Raw genomic sequence first — 27,555 nt, forward strand, 5'->3', positions numbered from 1 at the left:
CTGGGATTTTTGAAAAATGTAAAAAGTGCGTACTATATTCGGGAATTTACGGCGTATTTCTTGTAATTCGGTACTACGCGACGCCATATTTTACAAAAGTTTTTCGGTGGCCCTCCCCCCCAGGCCAATTTTTTTTTTCGATGGCCCTCCCCCCGGCTCAAAATTTTTTTTCCATGGCCCCTCCCCCCCAGGCCAAAAAAAAATTTTCAATGGCCCCTCCCCCCCCAGTGCACCAGCCCTCCCCCCCCCGGTAAATATCGTACAGTCCCTAAGCAAGTGCTTGATAGCGTTTAGGGTAGCTTCCACTTGAATGGGAAACCTCCCTAATTCCGTTAATGAACCTCCCCTGACTCCAGACCTTTCCTCCATGATAGAAACCAGATGTCTGGGCGGGAAGACCGTTACGAGGCACATTTGCGGGTTTACAAAATATTCTATATCAAAAGAACGTCAAAATTTCAACCCCAAAATTACCCTTTGTCTGCAAAATCAACTGTGGATTATAGAAAGGCGTTTATATAATATATTTGTACAATAAGCAAGCACTTTTGTTGTCGTGTTTGATTTCCAACATTTGAGGAGACCGCATAACCCCTTCTAGACCTTCGCTAGGGTGTCAACAACTTTTTCTCACACAAATTTGGATAAGATCTACGCCATTTTCCACCTAGAAGGGCACAACAAAACAAGGAAAGTTTGCGTACGTGTGCCGCTCCATATACACTCTAAAGTTGTTTCTAACAGAAACTTAATTACCTGCACTCTCTCTTCCAGACAAGAATGACAAAGTGGAGTGGGCTTGGTAAATATTTATTCAGTGGAAAGACTGTAGAAATCCACGGGAGGGTGGGTGGGGAAAACACGTGTGTTCACCCCGGCAGAAATCTCAGAATGACCGATCTCGTGGTGGCTGGCCCCCCTGGTGATGTTCGGGGATAGTCCGTTAATTAACTGATTTGACCGGGGCCAAATCACTCCAATTACCTGCACTCTCTCTTCCAGACAAGAATGACAAAGTGGAGTGGGCTTGGTAAATATTTATTCAGTGGAAAGACTGTAGAAATCCACCAGGACCAAGCCCGTAGGGAGAAAAAGGAAGGGGAGGAGGCGGAGAGTGCAGGTAAGTGGGACAGGGGGACCAGCCATTACATGTGCCATCGGAGCATGAAAACTGGGAACTGCATTGTCTTACAAGGAACTTCGTAACAGCGGTGTAAACAACAGGAAAATACATATAATTATAAAGTATATATATATGTAAATACATATTGGAATCGCTAACTAGAAAAGAACAAGCCCAACGGGGCCTACGAAGCAGTCACAGGTAGTCTGTGCTACGAAGAGAGAGAAAAAAAATTTGGCTATGTAAAAACCACAAACAATGCCCAACGGGGCCTAAGGGACGCAGACATGCTAGTTTGCGCCTGTCGGCTAGCTAACAGCAGTAATCTGTGCTATGGAGAGAACAGCAAATGTAGGTAATACGACTGTGAGCGGCAGCGTACTACTAGTAACAGTGGTAGGCTAGGCTAAGAAGAAACTAGATACAATGGATGAACAAAACATCTAACTGACAATGGTAGACTAATGTCTGAGAGGAAACCACGTACTAGTACTATGGCAACCACAACTTGGTAGCTAAGCGCTAGGAACGACAATGTAAGTGCTGCGAGGGAGTTGTCGGATAAGTGGGAGTGCTGAGGGGGGGGGGGGAAGCTGTGTCCGGAATACTGCGCCGCGGGGAGGCCGGCGTGTTCGAGCAAAGTCTTCAGGTGTTTGACCAGAGAGTCATGGGTGAGAGGAACGAAACCGGCGCCGGCGCGTGGAACGAGGAAGGCCGGTGACGTCGGCGGCGCATGAATGACGGGGCACATGTGGAGGTAAGCCCGCCTGGGGCAGAGCGGGTGCGCTGGAATCGCGGCCACAGGCAGTAGGGATACCCGCGTTGACGGACATAAAGTCCGGGAAGCTAAAATCAACCACGACGCGTCTGTCATTGGAATCTTTCTTGGGGACTGCCTGTAGTGGGTTACAGATCAAGGGCTCAGCGAAGAAATCTGTTGTTATTGGGCCAATAGTGGCGCCGTGGGCCAGTTCTGTGCGGATGTGTTTGTTTACATGATCCGCGTAGCTGATAGCTGAGGGGTGATTAGTCTTTGGCACCTTGGGCTGGGTAGCTGAGACATAATTGATTGGGAAACCAAACTCTATCAAATCGCAGAGGGTGTTGTCGTGGTAACCGCCTAGGAGTTGTCGCCAGACCGGAATGTTCAATTTGGTCGGGACTGCGATTTTTTCCCCTAGATAATTGGGAAGGCCAGATGTGCGCACCGCGTGGTGCCAAAGACGGAAATCGGCCAGGCGTGGGGCAGGGGTTGGTAGAGGGCCTGGTAAGCAACGTGGCACAGAGGAAATTTCCCGACCGTGGGAAAGGGGCAAGCCTGGGGTAGCTAGGTAGCTAGAAATGCAATCATCCGACAACTCGCCCGTAGCGTGGGGAAGATCTACTAGGGAGCCTGTAGCTGACACCAGCTGATCTACTGTCCCGTGTGGGATCCACATACCACTGCCTGACATGTTCAAATTACAAATAAAGTAAGAATCACTATCACCCAGCTGGGGGCTAGAATCGGTGCCGATACAAGTAGTACAATTAAAGTCAGACTCGCCCGACTGGGGGCTATGATCTGTGCCTATACAAGTATAAGAACTAAGGCAACCATGCAACTCGGAGTCCCCGTTGGGGTTAGTTAAGCTAAGCAGATCAAACTCAGTAACTCTCTCGTTTGCATTAGGTAAAGTTGTCACAACATTTTGTTCGCGATCCGACATGTTGGACGTCAAAGAAGGATACACAGGCGTAACGGTAGTACAAGTATTAGAAACGACATGATAACTATGCGTATCGTCACTAATCGTAACATCTGGTGCGACGTCGGCGTTATACAAAGACTCGTAACCGACAGAAAAACATGAGGAAGAACATGCCTTACTTTGACTTGCGTGTGAAGTCGATAAACAAGGGCTAACGTTACCGGTAGGGAAAGTTTGTCACGCGGTCGCGGTCGTGTCTTCTTTCTTGTCATCTTTCTTGCTTGGTTTACGTCGGCACGACGACTCAGCGTGTCTGAACCTAAGCCCGTCTTTCTCCCAACAGTTAGAACAGATATGGTCCCACTTGCATGTGTTGGACGACGAACGGCACTCGTCCTTGTTGAACTCGATGCACGGTCTTGCTGCAGTGCGTGCCTTTCCCCCGTCCGCGGACGAGGTCGATCCAGTCGGCTTCAACTTGGTAGAATCTCCATCAAAGTAGAACTCCTTGAGCTCGTCCCAGTCCGTCTGCCACCGCGACGGGTCCCGGAGGGCTCGCTGAATGGCGGCGTGGTGGAAAGCTCGGGCGGTGGCCCATGTGTACCGGGTGAGACGATGGCACACAAACCGCATGAGTTTCAGCCGCCCCTGGTGTTCCCAGTCTGGTAGGTCCGGGGACAAGAAAAGCCCCATGTAGCCGCTCAGGAACTCGTCCTGCGTCGGATCATCATACTTTTTTGGCTCGGCGGAATCATACGAGAACACAAATTGTTCAGGAGAGAGGATTGATCTCTTACCCTTGGCCGACTTGGTTGGTGCGGCTAGCGCATCAAATTTGGCCTCCACTGCTCGTTGCAATGCGGTGTTCTGGCGCAGTTGCTCTAACGTGACATCGTCTTTTCCAAGTAGAGCGGTAGGTGAGGAGCCCGAAACAGCTCCGAGTCGAAGGTTCGACAAGTCTTTTTCCAGGGTAGACTCGGGCGGGGAGTGTTTGCGGTCAACCGAGGTGGACTCTTCTCCTGTTTTCTTTCCGGCACCCGAGGTGGACTCTTCTCCTGTTTTCTTTTCGGCACCCGAGGTGGACTCTTCTCCTGTGTTCTGTTTGTCAACCAGGGTGGTCTCTTCCGCTGTCTTCTTTTTGCCGCCGAACTCGGACGGAGCATCTCCGGCCAGCTGTTTCTCCAATTCGTCGATTTCTGCCTGGAGCTTTTTGGCCTCAAGGGCGCGCTGTAAGTCCAGCTTGGGTTGTTGCAGTGCCTCCAAGTTTGGTCCCTGTGTCGTCTCTTCCCCTTTCTTTGCCGAGGGGGGCAAGCCTGGAGTGGGCAGACCCTCGCAGTGTTTGTTGGCAGTGCCCGGCTTGTGGAGAGCCTGGTCTTCCCCACACCCGGGACACTTCTTCTTTCGTGGCATTGTGGGGAGGAAAAAAACAGACTCGGGGTGGTCTGCAAAACTCGCTGAAACTGTTGTTCCGTCAGGTATGAGGTGGTTCTCGAACGCAGTAGTTGAGTCTGCTAATTCGCGATTGTTTACTGAGGGACTGGAAAACACGTGTGTTCACCCCGGCAGAAATCTCAGAATGACCGATCTCGTGGTGGCTGGCCCCCCTGGTGAGTTCGGGGATAGTCCGTTAATTAACTGATTTGACCGGGGCCAAATCACTCCAGTGAAAGTATGTAATCTCCAAGCAGATCATACAGTGGCAAGGCAGTATCTATTGGCCAGAGGAGCAAACTCTGCTTGGAGATTAAAAAAGTACATTAAAGGGATTTTCATCAATATTTATGATAAGTCTACTTAACCTGAAGAGTTTGAAGTATCCTTGCTTACCTGTTGTTTGATGCAAGCAAGCTCTTCTAGCTGTGTGTTTCCGAGAATGGTCTCTTTATGTCGGCCCCTGTAGTGTCCAATTCTTCGCAATCGGCACCAGCCAGAGACACTGTAGAAATGTTGTCAGCAAGTTGGGAGGGGGGCAGCTACACTTGGGCCTGTCCCAGAGGCTAGAAGTTCTTCCCCAAAACCATACGCAGATAAGACAAATGCTTGTTGCCGAGACGATGTCTTCTCCTGTCCGAGTCTAGTCTCCTAACGGAAATACAACCCTATATAATAGTTCACTGCGGCTTTCCGGGTAAAGAGGCTCTTTTACGCAACCCAAGTCTTTTATTCCCAGCCGACGTTTCGGTGACCGTCTGTCACATTATTACAGCACAGGTGTCGCTGCTATAGATGCATTCCCAAATGTACAATATTTACATATCTACACATAAGCGGTCGCCGAAACGTCGGCTGAATAAAAGACGGTTGTGTAAAAAGAGTCTCTTCACTCATGTCTTGTATCCCTTACCTTCCCAGATCTCCGTGGCGGACGGCTATGACAGCGTGGCGAGCGTGTTCCACAGACTGATCAGGGAGGTGAAGTGCGAGTTCCTCAAGCACCTGGAGGCGATGGAGAAACGCTCCAAGATCCTCAACATGAGGAACGTGCTCTTCAGGCGCAGGCGCAGTAAGACGCAGTGATGACGTCACTCGTTGTCGTGACGTCAGTGCTGACGTCATTGGTCATTGTGACGCCATAAGATACCACCTCAGAACTTAACATCACATTATAACGTCTAGGCGTATGGAAATGTTCGAGAGAAACGTTTCATGCGTTATAGTTTGTACCTACGGAGGCCCGTAAGTACAGACCTGCGTGTCTGCGCGAATACCTTCCACGTCCACGTTTCAGACACGCAGGCCTGTACTTACGGGCCTTCGTACGTACCAGTAGCAATTATTGAGACTTACATTATACATGTATGTGCGTAGTTTCTTTCGCCTGCTCTTTCAGGCATGAAAATTTGTGTGGGGAAAATGTATGTTTCGTTCCCCGCATATGTAAGAGTTACTGTACAGTAATAGTGCCACTATCACAGCAAGCTAAAAAAAACGTTATCTTGCGACGCGGTAGAATTTCAAGCAGAACCAACCACCGAAAAAGATCTAAGGCAGACAGCCTTTTCCGTAAGACTTAAGCTGAACGTTGTACGACAAACGCACGACTATCGTACGACCCATGTGAACGGGTACGTCCTTTGTACTTAGTGGGAAGAAAGAAAAACAGTTGACAATGTTTTAACTGTACAAATACAATCCGTATTTATTTTGATCAGTTTACATTCATCAGACAAAAACGAGTGAAATTGGTGAAAAATTATTTCACATTAACATAAAAATTATGCTGATTCTGAAAGTAAATTTAAACATAGAGGTAACGTTATGAGTTCATTTAAGTTTGGTATCGAAATTCTTGATGTACCTTGTGTATAACTGAAAACAAGGCAGTTGAGAACAAATACATCTTGCTTGTTCATAAAAATTAAAAGTAGATTCATAAAATCTTGTACAAAGTTTTCTGGAGTAATGCAATCTGAAATAAACATATGTTATGAAATATTAATCAATATATTACAATTTTTCATTAAAATGATGATAGTAAAACAATAAAAATGAAAGAGTGTTTTTTTTTCGTTTTGTCATAGTACAATTATAAAGAATGAACTCTATTTGTCCGTGCTATATCTCAACGGACAAATCTACATGTACAGAATACATAATATATACAAGTTGATAATACGTTATATCATCCAAACAACGTTTGCTCTTCACAAATATAAATACAGTGACTCGAAGATGTTGATAATGATATAATGTTGTTAGGTGTGTATTGTATTAATTGTATCTTTTTACATAGTAATAAACAAAGAGTAAGATAACTATTGATAACTTGTGGGCTTCTTATACCTAACTAACGAAAAATCATTAACTAAAAGGGCTAACTTAAGGTTTTCAATAATCGTTCATCACAAACGTGTGACGTATCATTAACTAAATAGCGTTCTTTTTTTTCTCAAATTCAGAATCTAAATACCATAGCTGCCATCTGTAGTCTAAACAACAGGCTATCACATATGAAAATGAACAGATATTTGCTAATGATATACTAAGTACGTATGGACATATCAAACAATACAGTATATTTTTTCAGTCACCCTGTGATCCGAAAGTGTGCAATTTCATCGGTCATCGCAAGGTGGCAAACTTCGATGTTTCCCAACATGAAAAGTATTACGAATTGGGTTGTATGACCGAATCATAGCGGTCACCAATTTTTCTCATGCGGGAGGACATACATCTAGATATGTAACAGGGAGACATTTTCCACAACATGAGAAAAGAAATCAATGCGCCGAACTAAGGGCCGTGTCTAGTCCTGAGATGGGATGTGAAGTATACACTATTGCAACTGTCAATGTCATCCCAGCGAGGGGTATGTGGGCAAACAGGGTGGGGTTCTCGTTGTGCCATTCAAACCATGGTTAATTTTGATTTTTCTCAAGCTTACCCAAAAGTTTGTTTTTGCAGTACAAGACAAATTCTTCGAGTAGATTCCTAAGAAAGTTTGGAGTGTGGCCGAATGATTTTTACACTTCTAGAATATTCTGTCCTGAACCCCTCCGTATTTGCCAGGAAATTTCCCCCTCCCGGGATTTACCTTGACAACATCCTGAGATCGGAGTTACATACAGGACATGTAGTCATGCACTCTGTAACGTTGACAACTGTAGTTGTGACCTAAAATGTAGCAATAGAAATATAATGATAGAACGAGAGGAAAGTATCCAATGTAACAGTTATCACACTACTATGTCCATTTTTTGTGCAGTGTTCGATAGAATTTGAATCTGACACAACAGAGAAAATGTTCAAAACTAAACATGGAAAATTAAACAACCTTAGTCTTTTTTCACCAAAATTGCACAATGAAGGATATTGATAGATTCTGTTGTCATTTGAATACTTTCCTCTCTAAAAAAAACCCTCCCATAATTAAAAAACAAACAATGTGAATCATTCATATTTATACGATACAAAGTCTTCCCTAGTCTAAAACTTTACATCTTCCTCAAATATCTAAGATTGCGAAGCCCCAAGTCAAATTCAGTTTGGTTGTGTTTGTAAATATTGAGGCTGCGTAATTCAGCCTTTTTTCTTTGTATTATTAGGCTGCAATGTAGTTTTTAAGTCAATTTGTGAATAAACCATTTATATAATATATAAGTTATTTACAATTCAGTGACCGCTGGATTGACTATCCCATCCAAACCTGACGAGGATACGTTTGCGGATTTCTTGGGCTGGTTTTTCCTGAACGGGTTCCAGCGAGCGCCCTCTACCGGCTGGACGGTCTCTCCGTCGTAAGGGACGAATATCCTCCGGATGGCGACGATGGGAATGCAGATTAGGGGCAGGATGACCAGGAGGTAACACGTCATCATGGCGTACCACGGGTACGGCTCGCTCTCTCCAAGTCTTCCCTGGAAGACAAGGAATGAATGAATGAATGAATGAATGTGAATGAATGAATGAAAGTTTGTTATTATGTCTTGCGACTACAAGCTGGGCTTACAAGATACCAACAAAAAAAAACATCATAACATAACATAGCATAACGTAACATAACATAACATAACATAACATAACATAACATAACATAACATAACATAACATAACATAACATAACATAACATGAAATAAAAGAACAAATATCTTTATTTTCTTTCTTTCTTTTCTACGTTTTCTTTTTTTTTTATTCTCTAAGCATATCGCTCACCCCGAGTCTTCCCTAAAAGGGGTATTGAAACACTTGATACTGGATGCAGAAGGTTGATATGGAACAGCTCATTTGGAATAGGGGTGGGAGATGGACTGAAATATGCTGCATTTGCTCCCGAGCAAATGCCGGTCTATGTAGTCTATTGGTTAATACCTTTATGTGGTCCCAGCTCTGATACGTGGCGGGAAAACTGCTAGCTTCCCTGTAGATGGTGGCTGCGAAGATAACGCCCATGGACAGCGGACTGAGGAACAGCCACGTGACCTTCCAGTAGATGTTCGGGCGGGAACCCGTCATGTACTCCAGATCGTCTGATAACCTGTCAATCAAAATAGAAGCCATGTGACGTCATGATCATATACGTTACCGTGAAGCGGGGACTGTAACGTACAAGAGATTTATCGAGTATTCTGCTGACTACGATATTCCATTTATGTAACACTTTAAAGGTATCCAATGCAGTTTTAAGGGCTTGGAAACCTGATTTTTCAAAGCCAATATGATCAAGTCATTTACCTAGATAGTGAGTTGAAACCACACTGTCCCAATGTATATTGAAATTAATCTTCCCAAAATTCTGATGGGCCCTGGGCTGATTTTTGGGTACCACCAAGAAAATAAAGGACTCGTCTTGGGGCTTGTTTCTGCAGTTTTTATATGCCCAAAGTATGGAATACTCACTCAAATCTGCTGAAGCAGTATGTGTCAATATCACAAAGATTACCGTATTCAGAAATAAGGCAATCTTAAGCTTATACCACTTGTCTCACCTGTTAAACCCGTAGACCCAGATAACGGCGATGAGTTCTATAAAACCGATGAGCAGTAGCGGGAAGGTTCCGCTGTAGTCGTTAAAGATGTCCAGCCAGTAGTTACCTGATCTCTGGGTGAAGATCAGCCCCATCAGGAAACTCACTACGCAGAGAGTGACTGTGGAAGGGGGAAAGAAGTTACATTAATGTTCAATTGTTTTTCTTTATGGTGGAGTAAACTTTAACTTTGCAATGTAAAATAAAAGTGTTGTCTCCTACCAAAAGTTGGACTGTATTCTAGGATCATATGATTCTTATGTTTACCGAAGGAAAACACATTGTTTTTGCTCAGTTTCTTCTTCTTCTTCTCCAGTGACCTCAATGACCTGAGCGAGCCAATGCTGTGTCTGTTACCATGGTAACTAGTGTTGGGTTACATCATGTTGCAATTTTATAGTAGGAGGGATTTAGACTCTTGCCTGACCATATATATGAATGTGTTTGACTAAGAATTAACAGAGCAAACCATATGCGAAGGTTAACATTATGCATTTGCTTTGCAAATGTTACGTTTCTAGTTATTTTTTTTTTGCTCACCAACAAGAAACTCTTTCCTCCACTTCCAGACGCCGGAGTCCAGGATCGGTGTAAGGACGCCCTCTAGCGTGCCGAACATGGACGACAGGCCGAGATTCAGCAGCATGAAGAAGAAGAGGATGGACCAGAGAGGACCGAGCGCCAGGGGGTAGAACTGGTTCATGGCTTCGGTGAAGACTATGAAGGCTAGCCCCGTCCTTCCACGGCCTGGAAAAGACGAGTTTGAAGCCACAAGTTATTCATTGATGTGTCAGGATGACGCCCTCATCATAGGGACTTGTCAAGGGGCTGAAAACAAGACTGGTTTTAAAAAACATAACATTGCTCTTTAATAGCTACCTGACATTCCACATGTTTTTCCACTCCAAAGTTTCGTTCACGAAATCTAACAAGTATGCAGGCCTACTGACGCAAATTTGGTACTAAGAAACTACACTTGAGTTTGATTACAACATAGATATTTGGATTTTATTTTCACTTTGTGTGATGGCATGGGATACCTGACATAAGCCACAACACATTTGTTTCAACAACGTCATAACAATAGGTCCTTACGTTGGTATATTCTCAGGAAATTTTTTGGCCAGTTTTTCATTGAAACTTACTTGAAACAAAACAATAAGCCATCTCAAGAGTTCAGAGTGCGCGTGTGCAGTCGCTAATAAACATCCCCCACTTGTCTAGACGTTTTTGCAACACGGAAGAAAGTCACATTTGTACAATGACGGAAAATGAGTGCAGTCCTTTGTAAGGCAGCAGAGCATCATATTTGTAAAAGCGCCTGTTCACTAGCGATCGAATCGTGAACTTTGACATAGACCACAACGCACCACGACTGCACATGCGCACTCCGAGCTATGAAATGGCCTATCACGTCGCCCTTTAAGGGTTGTTTCTCTGATCGTCTAATTTTTTTTTCCTTTTCAATGTGAAGTAAGGGGGTAAACAATTCTGCAAGTCCCTAGTTTTGTTCTGATCGCCTAAAATGTTCTTATCAACGTGAAGTGAAGAAAGTTCTGGAACTTGACACGTCACAGTCCTACCCCACACCGCCGAGCCGAGCGTCCAGACGGCACCCCGGCCTGGGGAGGGTTACAACACCGCTGCACGTCTGGAATTAACGCAACGCCACCCAACCGTTACATTATACACAATCATCTAAAATCCAAGCTTAGATTTTCTCGAGCTCCTTTAGATGGAAAACTGACCATAGCACTCGGTTTTCATACAATTTACTCGTATCCATTCCCACATAAACACTTGCATCTCTACGTGTCTTATTCCAAATATGTAACAACCAATAAGTACAAACAAAAGTAATCAGGTACAAAAACTACGTTACTTATCGTCAAATTAGATGTGATTGAGTCGAATCAGGGAAGACTGCCATAGGCACTACGTATACATATTCCTCTTCTGATTCAAGTAAAAGTGAAAGGCACTATTCACTAGATACATCTATTGCCTTGTACTTGTTTGAACTTTTCCTATCGTATTCATATCAGCATACACCAATGCTCATTATCTCTTACTATTATAACAAGCAGCATAAACTATATATTTCATTGTGTCATGAAGTAAAACTATGGAGAAAAACAACATTTTTACTTCAACTGTCGATAGGAGCGGTCTTCATGTGGTTCACGTGATGGCCGCATGCAACCTGACTTAGATGGGGTTAGTAAGAACATGCACCCGTGAGAAGGTACACGTGACTTTGTGGATGGAGAGGCGTGCAAGGGGCGTGCTTGTCAGAGAGTTTATAAAATATACTTTTGGATATGGCTATGCAAACAGGAACAGTGTAAAAGTTAACCAACAAAACGTTAAAATTTTCAAAGGTTGACTTTATGTTTAGATAATGATTATAAAAACGACCAATTTTGGTAATGTCAGAAAAACATGCCAAGTTGTTGCAGTTGACAGGCAACAGCTTATTATACCAAACATGAAGTTTTGTTTACGTTTCAACGATCTTTGCTGTGTCACAAGCACGTCCCCCTCCCTCCTTATCCACAGCGACACGTGTACAGTTGGGCCACCACATCTCATCGATGGTCGATCATTGAATGTGACTTTCCATCCATCTTTCTCACATCTCTGTTACAGTTTATCAAAACGACCACAATTGTAAGTTTAGCGCTACATGTCTTCTAGTAGATTACATTTTGGGTGGCTAAACCTGAGAATTTATTCATAAACCAATAAACTTAAAGGCGTCAAAACTTTCTAGGGATCAACAAGACTTCCAAAACTTGTCAACAATGCTAGATCGCAGCGATGAAACATGGCGGCGCAACCAACAACATGTTTTCAAACAAAAACGTGCAGTTGAAGGAATGTGCTTCATGCAGGTTGGCAAGGGGATGGAAGATGCCTTACAAGCGAATTTCAAGTGCTCAGAGCCGGGAAGATGAAGAGCATATGATTATCAACAGAGAGGTAGAAAAGGGGGAAAATTTTGAAAGCTAGCTATACGCCAAAAATATAATTTTCTGAAAGCAGCAGCAGCAAATTAAAGGTCTTGGAGAGTGCGATAGGACAGAATGCGTAAGTTTTCTCGTTGGAAGTCTTTTCCTTAATCCGTTTTATGTTACATTTTTATGTAACGTTTCTTTTTCCAATGTAGTTTTTTTTTGCTTCCAAAAGCGATCGAAGAAGTTTGCAGCGTTCAAAATCAGCGTTCCGGTTGTGGCTATTGTCTGAGCTGGGCAAAACAGACTGTCTTCTCTAGATTTTCCGCCACAGACGTGTGTGTTGTATACGCTTCTGCAAAATGTTTATCTGCCTTGCACTGCACTTAAAAGCTTCCCTGGGAATATATATTCAATATAAATACCCTGATACTTGCATTCATAAACATTACATGAGTGCATGTACCAGATTATGTACAATGCATGTAAAAATCACATGTTCTTCTAAAGAATAATAACGTAATGAAAAATGATTGAATGATGCTGGAACCAGTTTGATATTTATATTCAATGATGTGCTCAGCACCATTCAATCAAATTCCAACTAAAATCCTTTAGAAAAACAAGTAATTTTCACCAGTCTGTTTGCAACCACGTGACTGTGACGTAACGTAGCGTCCGCCATATTGGTGGTTTAAAGACACGATCGACGTCATCGTGTAAGAAATGGTCTTAACATTTCTTTCGGATACGGCAACCTAGCTTTTCCTTTTCGCCATATTTAGAGAGGAATAGACGATAAAAAACAGCCATTGTTTGTGTTTGGAATGACCGGTCGATCGCCATCTTGGATCCGTGAGATTCCACCAACATGGCGACGGCTGAATGTGACGTCACGTGTAAACAGACCGTTATGGCTGCCATGCATGTTTAGTGCAGTGCAATGCAGACACGCGATATATTCATTATAAGCGTTGATAACACACACGTCTATGTATATTGGGATATCTTTGACAAATTGAGAATTTCATTTTAAGATTCGGTGCACTGAAACCTGACTTTTAAAGAAAACTGCAATTTCAACAAATTTTATTTTTTTCTAAAACAATTTTGTAAACAAATTGTAACATATCGTCTCAGCCCAGCCCAAACAAAACCGTCACCGTCATAAGAAAAACAAAAATGACTTCCTCAAAAGTAGGATAAAGAGGCGACATACCGTGTCCAAATTTCTCTCTTTATCGCAAGTGGTGAAGTCGAAATCCCTGATGGCAGGAGTTGTGTTGTAGGCCATTTGGAAGTCCAGGTAGTTACCCCTGGTTACCGTGTCGTTGAAGTCTGGTACGCTCCTCTGGAGAACCAAGGAAAACCTGCAACAGGAAACGAGACGAATTTTGGATGGAATTCTAATCTCAAAACAGATCTTTCGGTTGGATGGCAAAAGACTGTATCCATTGGCCATCCTGTATCCATTTCCCAACCCTTCGGTGGCTAATGGACACTCCTTTGGCCAATGGATACTGTCTTGCCACCGAAAGATCTGCTTGGAGATTATGGAATTCAACAGTAAAGGTATCTCATAGCATGCAATGGGTCCTGGACCTTTTGGCCTAGCGGTCGTGCGTTCCGTTGTGAACTGACATGCCGCGTGTAGTGCGGGTTAGATCCCGTGAGCCAGAGTTAGCCTTTGTATCTTTTTTCCTCCTTTCACGATTGTTACAGACCTAGTATACTGTCTTCTACTCGAAGCCAAGCCAAGAAGAAAGTATACTAGCCAATCGCAAATCGCTTATATATTTTGTTGTTTCAAACAAAGAAGTTTTATCTATACAAGGCAAACTGAAGTGTCATGTCGTCATACTTACTCGTCTAGGCACTTCTGGCTGTCGTGTGTTGCCTTGAATCCCAGGACGGAGAAAATCACCACACAGGCGAAAATGGACGTTCCCGAGTTGATGAGGGCCACTGTGACGGCGTCTCGTGTGCAGTTGTTCTTCCTACAGACACAAAACAAAACAAAATGTCAGCATTAATGCCTTTGTGTGTGTGTGTGTGTGTGTGTGTGTGTGTGTGTGTGTGTGCGCGATGTGGTGTGGTGTGGGTGGGTGTCTATGAATGTGTTTGTGTGGAATGGAACACGCGTTCGGTTCGAATTACGTCAGATCGAACACTATCGAACATGGTTCAGATTCTTAAAAACTTGGGTACTTTTGGGTCCAAATTTGACCAAGGTGAAAATGTTACAGGTTTTACATGATTGATTATGTGATCATAGCCATAGAAAACTCAATAATGTCGAGTGGAACTAACTTCATCTTGCGTAGCCTGACTGGGTGAGACCAGAATTCGGCACATAAGTTGAAGTAAAAGTCCCTTACCTGGGGTTGTAGCTTGAGAAGGAGATCAGACCGCCAAAGGCAACGCCAAGGGAGAAGAAGACCTGAGTAGCTGCCTCTAACCACACGACAGGGTCGGTCAGCTTGTCCACCTGGTTTGGAAAAAAATACCGTCATTCTCATGTTAATTTTGATATGCTCTAAATCCGTTTGTATATAGCGAACCAGTCATAATTGCCCTGATGAAAATGACAGACAGTCATCGAAACATCGACTCTTGTTAGACAAGTGGTTGTGAGTAAAGAACTTTACTATCATAAAATAGAGCATTTTTTCTTTGAAAGCCGAAACTAGAAGGGTAACAATTGCAAAGCAAATGCATAATGTTTACCTTCGCATATGGTCTGCTCTGTTAATTCTTAGTCAAAATACATTCATACATATAGTCAGATAGGAGTATAAATCCCTCCTACTATAAAATTGCAACATTATGTAACACAACACCAGTTACCATGTTGAGAGACGTCAACAAATCAGGTCATTGACAAGGTCAGGGGTCGGTGTTTGAAGAAGAAGAAGAAGAGGAAACTGAGCAAAAACAATATGTTTTCCTTCGGTAAACATAGTCTAATACTTGGGCGATGTTATTATGAATACTGACCCTCGGTGTGAACATACGCGCCAAGCCGTCCCCGGCGCCCTCTAGCGTCACTCCGCGGAAGAAGAAAATCAGCAGCACCACGTACGGGAAGGTGGCCGTGAAGTAGATAGCCTGGAAACGGAATTAGTGATGTTTAAAATCCAACCAAATGTTACGAATGGGCAGTCATAAAGTTCAAATTGTCTATGAATACGTTAAATGACATAAAAGAGGAGTAAAATTCCAAAAGGTGTAAATACAAGAAATCAGGGATTTCAGACTTCAGGATGTATGCAATCCTTGGCTTCCTGAATTACCCCCATGTCAACTCCTGATTCCCACTGGCTCAAATTCTCAGACCTCATGACCTTCTGTCAATCAATCTGCCCTCACCCACGTCCTGTCAACCTACTCTATCCAGATGAATAGACAAGCAGACCCACAGCTCAGCCATAAAAGATCTGTACCCTGAACTGAGAAGTAAAAAAATAAATTCAGATTGGTTTTAAACAGCCCTTTATATAATTATAATTATATAGGCGTTGTTTGAATTATGACCAATCTGAATTTATTCTTTCTTACTTCAGGGTACAGATGTATTGTTTTGGTTGGCTGAGCTAACAAAAATTTAAACGACTCCTACCTTTCCTGAAGACTTAATGCCCTTGATCATGGCCATACAGACGATGAGCCAGGCGCAGAAGAGACAGAGGGTCAGTCTCCAGTCCAGACCTCCGCTCTCCTCTATGTCCCTGGTGAGTCACAGTCAAAGTTTATTGCACAACGATCGTAACAGGTACAATGTATGGCAGATAATAATAAGATTACTAGTTGTAATACCAACTAGTAATCTTACTAACTAGTCTATTAAGATTCTACATATGATTTCAACGGGACAAAATGTTGAATAAAACTAAGAGCTAGTACATTTCTACACGTATGTTCTAAGCTACGCTATACTATATTCCTAAGACTGTTGTACACATAAGAGTTGTATACATACTATGCAGGTTGCATGGGTACTATACAGAGTGTTGACTAAATTACTGACTATATAAAGATCTGTTATAATTCTACATGTAGGTGCTAAGCTACGTTATACTATATAGTTAATACAATGAGGTTTTGTTAATCTACCTGGTGATGTCCAGCGTCTCGCGGTACCAGAAGAACGACGTGGGGGACGCCGCCTCGCACTCGGGAACCGTCCCGTTCCCAGGACAAGACGACCACGGCAAGGGCGACTACGCAAAAGGGAGGGAAAAGGTAGAAACTAGAAAGGTAACATTTGCGAAGCAAATGCATAATATTTACCTTCGCATAGGTCTGCTCTGTTAATTCTTACTCAAACACATTCGTACATATGGTCAGACTGGAGTCTAAATCCCTCCTGCTATAAAATTGCAACATAATGTAACACAAAACCAGTTACCACGGCGCCAGCCGTCTGATTCAGGTCATTGACCTTTTCGGGTTGGAGAAGAAGAGGAAGAAGAGGAAACCGAGCAAAAACAATGTTTTCCTTCGGTAGCTCACCTGGAATGAGTTGAAGAGGTAGAACATGCACCAGGCGATGATGACGTTATAATAGAGACCCACGAAAAACGACACCGCCACACTAGCCCAGCCAAGTCCCCCTAGGTAGGGGCTGATCGCGCTCCACACACTGATGGATCCTTTTCGGATCCGCTGGCCGATCGCAAACTCGATGTGGAAGATCGGGATCCCCTCGATGATCAACATGATCAGATACGGGATCAGGAATGCTCCTATGGCAAAAAAAAAAGATTCATGTAAATATCCGGAAATCGAATTGAGAGTGACTATAAGTACGTATAAGAGAATATACAGTGTTCTATTTGCACCCACGTGACTGTGTGATGTAAGCATTGTTCGCACCATGTTGGATGTTTAAACCTGGAAAGTTGAAGTTGTGTGTTAAGAATCCTGCTAGTTAACATAAAAAAAACTTTATGCCCGCCTAAGAATATGTGAGAGTGTGTGCCCACGTTTCATACTTGTTTGACACGTGTAATTTTCAGACTTTTTGATGTATTTTTGTTTTTTTAGATATTAGGTGTTTTCATCCATATCACAGCTGGTACCAAACTGTCAAACAACTCTGTTCTAAAAAAAAATACACGTCAAAAACAATGTGCGGTTACCTATGAGGACTAAAAATTCTGAACCAATATCTAGAATTCGTTACAAAACTCGTAAACTTCCATCCCATTAAAATTTGCTTTAATCGTCGACGCGTCTTGTTTTTACAAAAGTTATAAACTTCCATACTGTTAAAATGCCATAATCTGCTCTATTTGCTCTGCTTGATCCAAAGGCCACGAGGTTGAACCCTCCTGTCAACACTGATATCAGAGGAACCTGTTTTTTGTTTGTCCCCGTTTCGAGGCCCTGACCTCATGAAATGGAGAAAAACAAGGGACAAAGGTGGCCATTTTGTCACCTACAGGACGTTGGTATTCTTAGGCACCAAAGTACTCACCAAGCAGAGGTTTGGGGTTTGGCTTATTTTTGGGTTTTGGATTATTTACTTCGTGATTTTAGGCTTTTTATCGTTCTTTCTATCACTGACATTTTTACGCGTTGGGTTGACGTTAAAAAATACCAGTGCAAAAAGGAAAGCCCGATAAAAAAGCCCCCCAAAAAAATACGCCCAAAATGAGCCAAAACCCAAACCTCTGCTTGGAGAGTATTTTGGCCAAAAAAGGCAAAACTCAAACCTGTGCTTGGAAAGCAGCGCCAAAGGCCAAAAGTCAACTTTGAGCCAATGTTAGTTCACCACCTCGCCATGTGACAGGCCGAGGGGCCAAAGTTTTATGATTACATAACTAATGACTTGGGGGGGGGGGGTTGAATTAACGTTTCTCTAAAAATCGGGATATAGAAGACCATCTATAACCTCAGAGTGTGCAAATTAGTGCCAGGTTTATATTGTTAAAGGCAAATATACTAGCTCAATTTCAACATTTTATATTTATGACAAACATACGTTAGTATTCATGTGCATAATAAATGACAACATGAGTGTTCGCGGAGGTATAAGATCGTGGAGCTCTAGTACATTTCTCTGACAGCTTTGTAGAAAAAAAGAAAAAATTAAAAATAAAAAAATAAAGTAAAAAATTTTAAAACCTTAAAAATTAGAGAAATTTAACAAATTTGAAAAAATTAAAAATGTAAAAAAATTTTAACATTTAAAAAACTAAAAAGTTAAAAAATTAAAAGTGTCCCTGTAAAATATATATTGCCGAATCAGCAAGAAATGAGCATGCTATTTAAAGAAATGTGTGACGTCATGGAAAGTTACCATTAAACCAGTAGTAGTCAGGTGGTTTGTTTAATATATAACTTAACAGCATCCGAAGTCAATAGTTTCTAAGTACAAATGTCAAATGAGATAAAAAAATAGAATTTATCTCCTTAGTGAATTAATGGGATATAAGGGGCGTTATGCTACTCTTTTACTCTATTAAAGTAGACAAATATGCTGTATGTGGGGAAAAATAGGCTACAAAATTTGCATGCATGGTTAACTGGCATAACCAGGCAGAATAGAATACAAATACTGTATGCAAATGAGGACCAAGGTTCATTGAGGACTTAATTTAACAACGGGGTCAGACTTGAAGTGTCAAGGACATTCAAAATGAGCGTAATCTTATTTAATATAATCACGTAAATTAAACTTGTATGTTTCACACATAACCAGTAGGTTTGATAAAGTAATGGGCTAGTAGGGATGTTACCCCCATTTTATACTATAAGCAGACAATTTTGTTGTACACGAGGTAAAAATGCAATTATCCTTATAATTCCGATTAAACGTTAGTGTAAAATACTTTTCTGAACTACATAAATGGAATAAATAATTAGGTTTGCAGGGATACTTGTTGCATGTCCATATTTCCCGTCAATTTCTAACTACTAGTAATGACACCATATCCTAATATCAAACATACTTTTGGTCATTTAAATAACTGCAAGAACAGCAGCTCTATTTTTACATCCTGACTGAGACAACAAAGGAGTAACAAAGAAATGCAGAACTAATTTTAACAGTCCACAAAAGACCGTCCAATACACACAAGCTTGGTCACGGTAGTTGGAAGCGTTTGAAAGATTTGGGTCGGCTGCTTGTCGAACACACTGATTATTTATGGTTGGTTAATGTGCTACCTCTGCAAAAACAATTTACAGACTTAATTGCCCTCAACAACACAAATAAACACCACGCCCCTTATAACAAAGCTAATATATAACGTATCGGCACTGCCTTTTGTACACAATAGGTGCTATAGCAATACCTTCACATGCCTTTAATGCTATATTGCTCTGTAGGACGTGTATAAGAGGGCATTGTTGTAACTTGTACGGTTGGAGGGATAAGCGAACGCTTAAGCAAAGAACTTCTTTGTGTAACGACGAGCAATCTGGTCTAATTTATTCTAGCCTATTACACATGCACTTGTGCGAATTCGTGTTATTTATGGAGAAAAGATCTTTCGGGAGAAATAGACAACTGACAAAGAATACAGTTTTGAGTTTGATCTACGAATATTTCGAGATGACGAATTAAAAAGCTTTCCTCGCGGTGAAAAAATATCACATATAATTCCATGATGTTTCATCAAATATAAGGGATGTTTTTTTTTATCGCAACTAGTAGCCAGAGTGGATTTTAAAACGTTTTGCGAGAAGTCTGCTACTTGCCACTTAATATACACACATTTAACGATATATTGAGGGGCGTACCCTAGAAACCAATCGCATGCAAGTATATCTAAAGACAATACAATTTATCATCGCGAGTGTCGCCACGTGCGGGCAAAATGTGTGAAGACTGCAATATGCTGGCTTCAAAGACGACTAGTACATTGGCACTAATAAAAACCTGTCAAGACGTGGCCAAAGTAATTCGGATTTAAAGTATAACCCTGACAGAGTGATATATAGGCCAAGACATGGACTCATGATCGAACAATCGAACAAAAGAACAGTAGTTCGAAAGAAGCATGGTTCTCGTCAATGATTAAACAAGTGTTTAACACAGGTGCCAGTGGAAATTTCCGAACATGCTCGTACTTTGTACTTTGGGTCAAATATTGTGGGAAGGAGGTGGGAGTCATACATACACAGAAATGCGTCATCTTTGTCTTTAGTAACTGTGAAATGCCAAATGGAACTGCACAGATGACCTCAATGTGTCCTTTCTTCCGATCGCCGAGTAGAACGATGAAGACAGTCCTGAATTCTAGGAGACTATCCTGAACATGTAGCTATGAGGATATTGGTATGTTTTGTGGCACTTTAGGTGCAGGATACCACATAAGACAAAACATCTGATGTCACATGTCTTGAAAAGAAGAAACATACTAGCCTGGTTCCAGCCTATCGTAAGATTCCCTGGACCCCTAGGTTAGTGTGAGTGTTGCCCCCCAGCCCAGATTAACTGGCACATCCCGGGGAATGTTTCAGGCCCTAACTGAGGGTGGCTGTGGTATAATTTCCTTGGGGGCATGTTGGCACTGGAGCCGAGGAACTAGCCTGTACGTAGGCCCTGGAAAGAGTCTGGTACCCAGGCTATATTAAGCTGGGCTGTGCAGGGAAGGGTCTGCTAAAACACCCCTATGCCACGCCTATGGGATGGTTACTAGGCTACTGCCTCACACTCTAACTCTGGTAGATGATGATCCATTACAAGTGCATCATCAGTAGATCGGAACTACAGTGCTATCATCACATCTTCAACAACATCATGTGAAGGGTCTACAAACACATCCTGACGTCCGTTCCGTGTTATCGGCCCTTAAATAAATTTGTGAAGGAGAAAATGTTATCTCGGTACGCCCTGGGATGGCATCTAGATGACACCCTTCCGAATACTAGTACCTCACCTGATGCCCAAGAACAAAGGGACAGCCATATCTCGTTTATGTCCAGAAGCCAATAGTAGATGTACATGTAATGTCTACTTACTTTGACTTCGTGGACACTTTTTTTAAAGCTACAAGGACAGAATATTTGCTTAACCACACAGAAAAATGAATCGAATGCATTGTAGGGCAACATCTAAAGCCGTGTAAAATGCACGACAAATGTGTGAGTCAGTCCAGAACGTCTGTCTTTGCTGCCAATCAAATCTTATTTGTGACGTCAGGACAACATTGCCTACTGCGCAAGATTATAATCCTTGCCAGTCACATATTTAAGACGTTGAAACGTTGTTGGCGTGTGAGTTGTAACTTGTTGGTCGCCAGTCTGTGCCGTCAATCACTTTAACGTTATAGACACAGGTGCACTTGATGAAACGTTGCAGGTCAAGGACTGCACTATGTAACGTTATATTACAAGACTTCGAATGCCATAACTACGCGTACGTTGCTAGCTACTATGTACCTTTCTTCAGTCAAATGAAAACATGCTAAAAATCCGGCCTAACCATATGATTACAATAGAGGAATTCCACTGTCTACGGTTTAGAAGACAGAAAACGTTACAATATCTATCCATCTGTTCTACTCTTCTGTTCTATTCTTGTGTTCTATTCTTCTGTTCTATACCTTGTGTTCTATTCTTGTGTTCTATTCTTCTGTTCTATTCATCCGTTCTATTCTTCTGTTCTTTTCTTCTGTTCTATTTATCCATTCTATTATTCTGTTCCATTCTACCATTATATTACTAGAATTCTAACTAGTATTCTTCTATTCTATTCTCTTTGCAAATATGCCAAGGGTATTCCTGGCATAGAATTTCAAAGCAAAGTACAGAAGAGCTTTACTGACCTCCGCCGTTCCTCTGACACAGGTACGGGAACCTCCAGACGTTTCCCAGCCCCACAGCGAAGCCGATCTGAGACAGCAGGTACTGGTACTTGTTATCCCACGCCATCCTTCCCTCCTCCTCCTCCTCCTCCTCTAGCGTGCTCTTCTTGCCTTCTTCCACGTGGTTGGCCATCTTTCCCTCTTCCATATCAGCGACAGTCTTTCCGTCAGCCAATGTGGTCATCTCTACGTTGTCGACTTTGGCGGTTGGGACGTCGCCTTCTTCCGTTCGCTTGCCGTCCGGAACGGATCCGTTGGCGTTCTCCATCTTGGGTTGGTTGTTCAGCTGCATCTGGTGTCTCGATGTTCAAAGCACGCTTTATATATCAACAGGTGGCAGCAGGCCAAACAGTAGGTTTTATTGTCTATTCAGTGAACTTGAACGAGCCCTTCAACAAAGTGGTGTGTCAACAGTTTGTGTCTATAAATTAGCCAACCTTGACACAACAATGAGGTTCTTAAAGCTGCAGTGCCGTTTCCGATGTGGCGTGGCCGCGAGTCTTTGGAAGTCAAAGTTCACTTCAAAGTCAGCTGTATGCACGGTAGGCGAGGATACCGAGGTTGTCCTTGTAGCTTCCACGTGCAAAATACACACCAAAATTTCTTCTCAGAAAGTTGAAGAAGTCTGTCAAGTTCGTTGTTGTTGTTGTTGTTAGTGACTTTGAAAAAAGATGGTGGACACAGACACCTGTTGGCTCACGATGGGCTGAAGATCACGTGGTGTTGGGTGTCGGAGAGGCGTTGTCTCGAAGCGGGAAACACCAGGTTCCTCCTAAGACAGTGGTCCAAACAAAAGACAACCGCACTGAAACGATTCTTGAACTTGAATAAACTGCCCTTAAAGTTCAGGAACGTGAGTACGAGCGAAGACTGTCCACAAGGTGCAGGGAGTCTGGAGTAGAAGTTGTCTGGGACCACACAAGACGAGAGGAGACCGGAGCTGTAGGGAGGAGAGATATGGCGGCCGTGACGAACAATAGAACCATTCACGGATTATTAACTTTACACCTGGCAGCAGGGGTCACGTGATGTTTGAACAGACTAATAAAATTGGACGAAGGGTGGACCGTTATTCGCAACCTAAGTTTTAGATTTTGTCAGTAATTTTTCAATTCCTTTTAGTTTGTTAGTACTTTTCAGTACCTGTTTTGCAATACAAAATGTTCAATTGTCCCAGTCAAATTGCATGAAAAGCAGTAAAATTGATAAGGAACACTTGCCACCACAAAATGGTATTGTCCAAACACATGACTTAAAGAGTGTTTACTTCTACTGATACGGTTCAATGATTCAGAATTGTTTTGCCAAATTAAAATCTTTTTTTAATCTGTCAACAGATGGATGAAAGAGCAGATATAGATTTGCTTGGATTAAAAAAAGAGTAGACGACGTATGAAGTTGTGAATACAGGTAATAGATTAGACTGAACAAAGTAGAATATTTGCATGGGTGTGTGACGGTTGTTAATTTTTAATACTATAGCAAAGTCCGCCTTTTGCCCCGAAGGACCAACAAAAGTTGAGGGCAAAAGGGCAGAAAGGGCACGTGATGCGGTGACATGGGTAGAATACGAATGTGCTAAGTAATGATTTGAAGTCGTATTCAAACGTATATAGATAAAATTGAGATTTAAATGCGAGCTACAAGATTTAAATGCGACTCATAAAGATGGGATGTCAAAGAAGCGACACGTTGAGAGTACAACAATTGGCAGATCTTTCAATGATTTTTCGATGGTCTCTCACTGATCTCTCATGGTTTTTCAACGATGCCTCAACCATCTCAACGGTCAATCTTTTAATGACAGCAACTAATATTTCCATGATCTTTCAAAATGATCTCAAACTCCAAAATCTTCCAATGGTCTCAATGATTTCAGTGACCAACGATTTTGGTCACTCATCAGTTGCCGAAACATCTCCATCTGCACATGTGGAATTATAGCACAATGGTTTAACTTAGATAGCAGCATTTTAACTTTAATTTTAGCACGCTCTGTCGGTCGCTTCCCTGGCAATAAACAGTTATGACATTGTAGCACGATGTTATAGCTTAGATACCGGCCTTTTTAGGTTTTATTTTAGTACGCTCTGTCGGTTGCCTTAGAGACCACAAGATATGGAGAAGCGACCGAGAGAGCGAACTCAAGTTAGAAAAGGCTGGCATCTAGAGCATGACGGCTGTCACTTATGACATTGCAGCATGATGTTATAGCTTAGATATCAATCAATCATCAAGTGCAGGCATCAAGTGCTGATGCATGGCGGCTACAGTCATGCACAGGTCCCGCCAGGTTGATCTGTCACCGGCACAGACCCTCCAGTTGTCTCTGACACCCGGGTTTTATGCATATGTTTAGTACGCTCTGTCGGTTGCCTCCCTGCCACATCAGATGATGAAAGAGGCGACCGAGAGAGCGAACTAAAGTTAGAAAGGCTGGCATCTAGAGAATGACGGGTGTCACTCACCCAGCAATGATGTTTACAAACATGACATGCATGAAGCTGGGGGTCACACAGACAGAATCAAAGCCGACATGACAACAAAATAAGTGCTGTGGTCGATTTTAAGATTTAAAAATTTTAAGATCTTTAAATTAGTTAAATTCTAATTCTTTTCCAAATATTTTTTAATTTTAATTTTGATTGTTAAATATTTTTAAAATCTTTGACCTAAAGTCTTCTTTTTTCAACTTAGACTCTAAGCATTTTGCATATAAACTGTTCTATTTCATGTATATATAATAAAGATTCATATCAATTAATGATGTAATGCTATGTTTTGACGTTTTAATTAGATTGTATAATTGGTTTGCTTGATTATTAGTTAGAGACTTTATTAGAAATTGATTTATGTATAATTTGAAATTCGGTGACTGTTTATGTAATATTTTGATTGTTGAATTTCGAAAATCAGCTAAACTACCTGGAAGCCAGTGTAATGGTTATGCCAAACATTTTGTAATAAATATCGGAACCACCCTAGCCTATTACCTCTGTCATGCCATACTCTTCACTGCAACATGATAGGTATAAAGTATTTAAGGGTAGACAGCTGTCCAGGCCACGTTCCTAACCCTGTATGGTTCCTGTCATGGTTACTGCCAACATCAAGAGAAACTATTCTCATAACCTAGATCTACTTTATAGATATTTCATATGTGGTGATTTTATGTGGATTTTGTGCACTAGCAGTTACAGTAAACCGATGGTACACTACGTATAATTCAGATATATTTACTAAAGCTGGTGTGTTACGCCGAAGGGCGGTTATACCGGCTATACAGATACAGATAATCTGTATTGTCTTTGTTGGAGGGGCAAGACTCTCAAATTACACAATACATACATGACATTTTCTATGTTGCATTTTTCTGATATGGATCTTTTGTTATAGACAACATTTGGCTTTGAAACTGTCTGTTGCATATTTGTGTTTTTAATTATTGTGATTGGAGCTATGAAGTATCTAACGTTATAATTGACTGATTAATTAATTGATTGATTGATTGATTGATTATATTCCTGGGGTAGTGACGGTCCAAATAACCCTCATATAAGATCAGAAAGACACTTATTGATAGGTATAAAGTATTTGAGGGTAGGCAGCTGTCTCGGCCACGTTCCTCACACTGTAGGGTGTCTGCTGTGGATACTGCCAAGTGCCAACATCAACTGTTCTCATAACCTATTTACATTCTAACATTTATTTCAGGGTTGGGCAAGTCCTATTGCCCACTGTTCGGGCAAGTAAATTGTTTGGATGCAGTGTTTGGAACAAAATTACATATCATTTTCCAATTAAGATATTATATTGATACAAATAAAAAATATGCCCTAAAGCAAGCAGCATTTTTTATTAGCACTTTCTTATTGAAAAATAAAATAAAATAAATCCTTTCTGCAAGGAAAATGCATAGAAATACATCATATTTTGGGCAAGTGAAAAGGGCGAGACTATTAGATTACAAAATACATACATACATATGGATCTTTTTATCGGCCCACAATATCTGGCTTTAAATAGGCCTGGGCATATCTGTGTTTAATCATTATGATTGGAGCTATGAAGTATCTAACGTTATGATTGACAGATTAATTAATTAATTGATATTCACACCCAAACAAGGGATGCCCATATGAACAAATGCCAAAGTACATATAAACATACACGACATTGTGTACGTGACTTTATGAACGCTCTACTATGAGGGTCATATAAAGATAATTTGGTCAGGCTAAAAATACAGAATTCACACCAACCTTTGACAGTTGTAAGTGTGCTCTTCACTCTTTGATGTCGCGGTTGTCCAAACGTCGGGACGTATTTGGCGCTGTCGTGGGAAGGTGTGATATATGTCGGTCCCTGTCTGGTGGGTCGTCTCCAAACTCCACCTACATGTATGTACGTAAACTCGTGCCAAATTTATACCAGTGCCCTCTGACAGAGATAACCAGACTGGTACGCCCGTCTATATATTCACAGACAGAGAGATATGTAACGGTATCTCTCACAAAAAATTCCGGCGGTGCTTGAGTTGATACTTGGTCGTCCTTGAACTGTGTACAAAAATGTGCTGACGAGAATACGATTAAAAGCTCTTGGGAAGATTCCAACCCTCTTGTCCTTGTACCTTGTACTCAAACAATCCTCGTAGGCAACTGAAAAGGCTTTCTTTATAATTGCCTTTCAATTGTTTTCTCAATGATACGATCTGCTTGGATAGGAAACTTGACTCGCAGACTATGTATAGAAGGTAACGTTTGGGTGCGAGAGCTCGCGCCGCCTAGCAATTTCTAACGGAACTGCAGTTGTCAAGTCGTGATTGATGGCTACTCCGTCCTACTGTCCAGTACTATAATTGCCGGTGGCCTGTCGGAAACAGACGTGCACGATTGTTTTGATCTGACGAACTCTGTCAACCTTGTTACGGACCCAGCAGACCAGGGACATCACTTGGTCAGCTCTCATGATTTCGCTGAAATTTCCACACAATGGCCCTGAAAAGAAAAGTTAAATTTTAACCTACATAATTTGTACAATGAGGGGCTAAAATACATTGGAGGTGGTAATCAACATGCAACAATAACAAACAAGCCCTGATGAAAAATTACAGTAACGAAATCAAATCCATGCAATATTAATTGAACACCATAGTATAGAATGAGGCCCAATACTGTACTAGTAGATGACAACAATACATAATCTACATGATCTATCGCATTCAATGTGCACAAGAAGCAGAAAAACGGATAAAATTTCTTATCTTATCAAATATTAGCCAGGAACGCTGAGAACTTTGCTGTAGAGATCTTCTCCGTCGATGTCAAATATTTATAATTTGTAAATGGACACGGCCTCGTGTGTGCAGAATGGGGGCAGGCAAATTCCCGCGAACCCTAGCCTGGGTGCCAGACTGTTGCCATGGGCGGTATACAGGCGCTAGGCTAGCCCCCTGGCTCCAAAAAGTCTAAATTAGACGCCCAGGTGCTAACTTTAATTAG

At 41.9% G+C, this 27,555-nt stretch overlaps 2 protein-coding genes across 2 annotated transcripts in view; one reads left to right on the plus strand and one right to left on the minus strand.

The window, feature by feature from the left end:
* LOC109480364 (ras-related and estrogen-regulated growth inhibitor-like) overlaps positions 1-5,505 on the plus strand; it is a 12,860-nt gene extending 7,355 nt beyond the window's left edge. Inside the window, exon 6 of the mRNA XM_019782559.1 lies at positions 5,167-5,505. Coding sequence (XP_019638118.1) covers positions 5,167-5,331 — 165 coding nt within the window. The 3' untranslated portion in view covers positions 5,332-5,505. The remainder of the gene's footprint in view (positions 1-5,166) is intronic.
* Positions 5,506-6,366: 861 nt separating this feature from the next.
* LOC109480355 (sodium- and chloride-dependent transporter XTRP3-like) lies at positions 6,367-27,022 on the minus strand. Its single transcript, XM_019782550.1, has 13 exons — positions 26,314-27,022; positions 22,013-22,991; positions 16,746-16,978; positions 16,347-16,453; positions 15,853-15,961; positions 15,231-15,341; positions 14,612-14,721; positions 14,099-14,230; positions 13,449-13,603; positions 9,820-10,026; positions 9,241-9,400; positions 8,624-8,789; positions 6,367-8,171 (listed from the first exon to the last, which is right to left on the minus strand). Exons 2-13 carry the CDS (start codon positions 22,341-22,343, stop codon positions 7,920-7,922), a joined length of 2,073 nt encoding a protein of 690 aa, XP_019638109.1. The 5' UTR covers positions 22,344-22,991; positions 26,314-27,022; the 3' UTR covers positions 6,367-7,919.
* Positions 27,023-27,555: the final 533 nt, after the last annotated feature.

This window comes from Branchiostoma belcheri, unplaced genomic scaffold (genome assembly GCF_001625305.1).
Source record: "Branchiostoma belcheri isolate BF01 breed outbred unplaced genomic scaffold, Haploidv18h27 scaffold50, whole genome shotgun sequence".
Lineage (NCBI taxonomy): Eukaryota > Metazoa > Chordata > Leptocardii > Amphioxiformes > Branchiostomatidae > Branchiostoma > Branchiostoma belcheri.

What these genes read in the sequence shown, in the direction of transcription:
- LOC109480355 (XM_019782550.1), bottom strand. Translation starts at nt 22,343, where the DNA reads ATGCAGCTGAACAACCAACCCAAGATGGAGAACGCCAACGGATCCGTT. An exon ending in ACCTCTTCAACTCATTCCAG is followed by an intron (nt 16,454 to 16,745) that starts GTGAGCTACCGA and finishes CCTTTTGCGTAG; the next exon opens with TCGCCCTTGCCGTGGTCGTC. An exon ending in CGCGTATGTTCACACCGAGG is followed by an intron (nt 14,722 to 15,230) that starts GTCAGTATTCAT and finishes TTTCCAAACCAG; the next exon opens with GTGGACAAGCTGACCGACCC.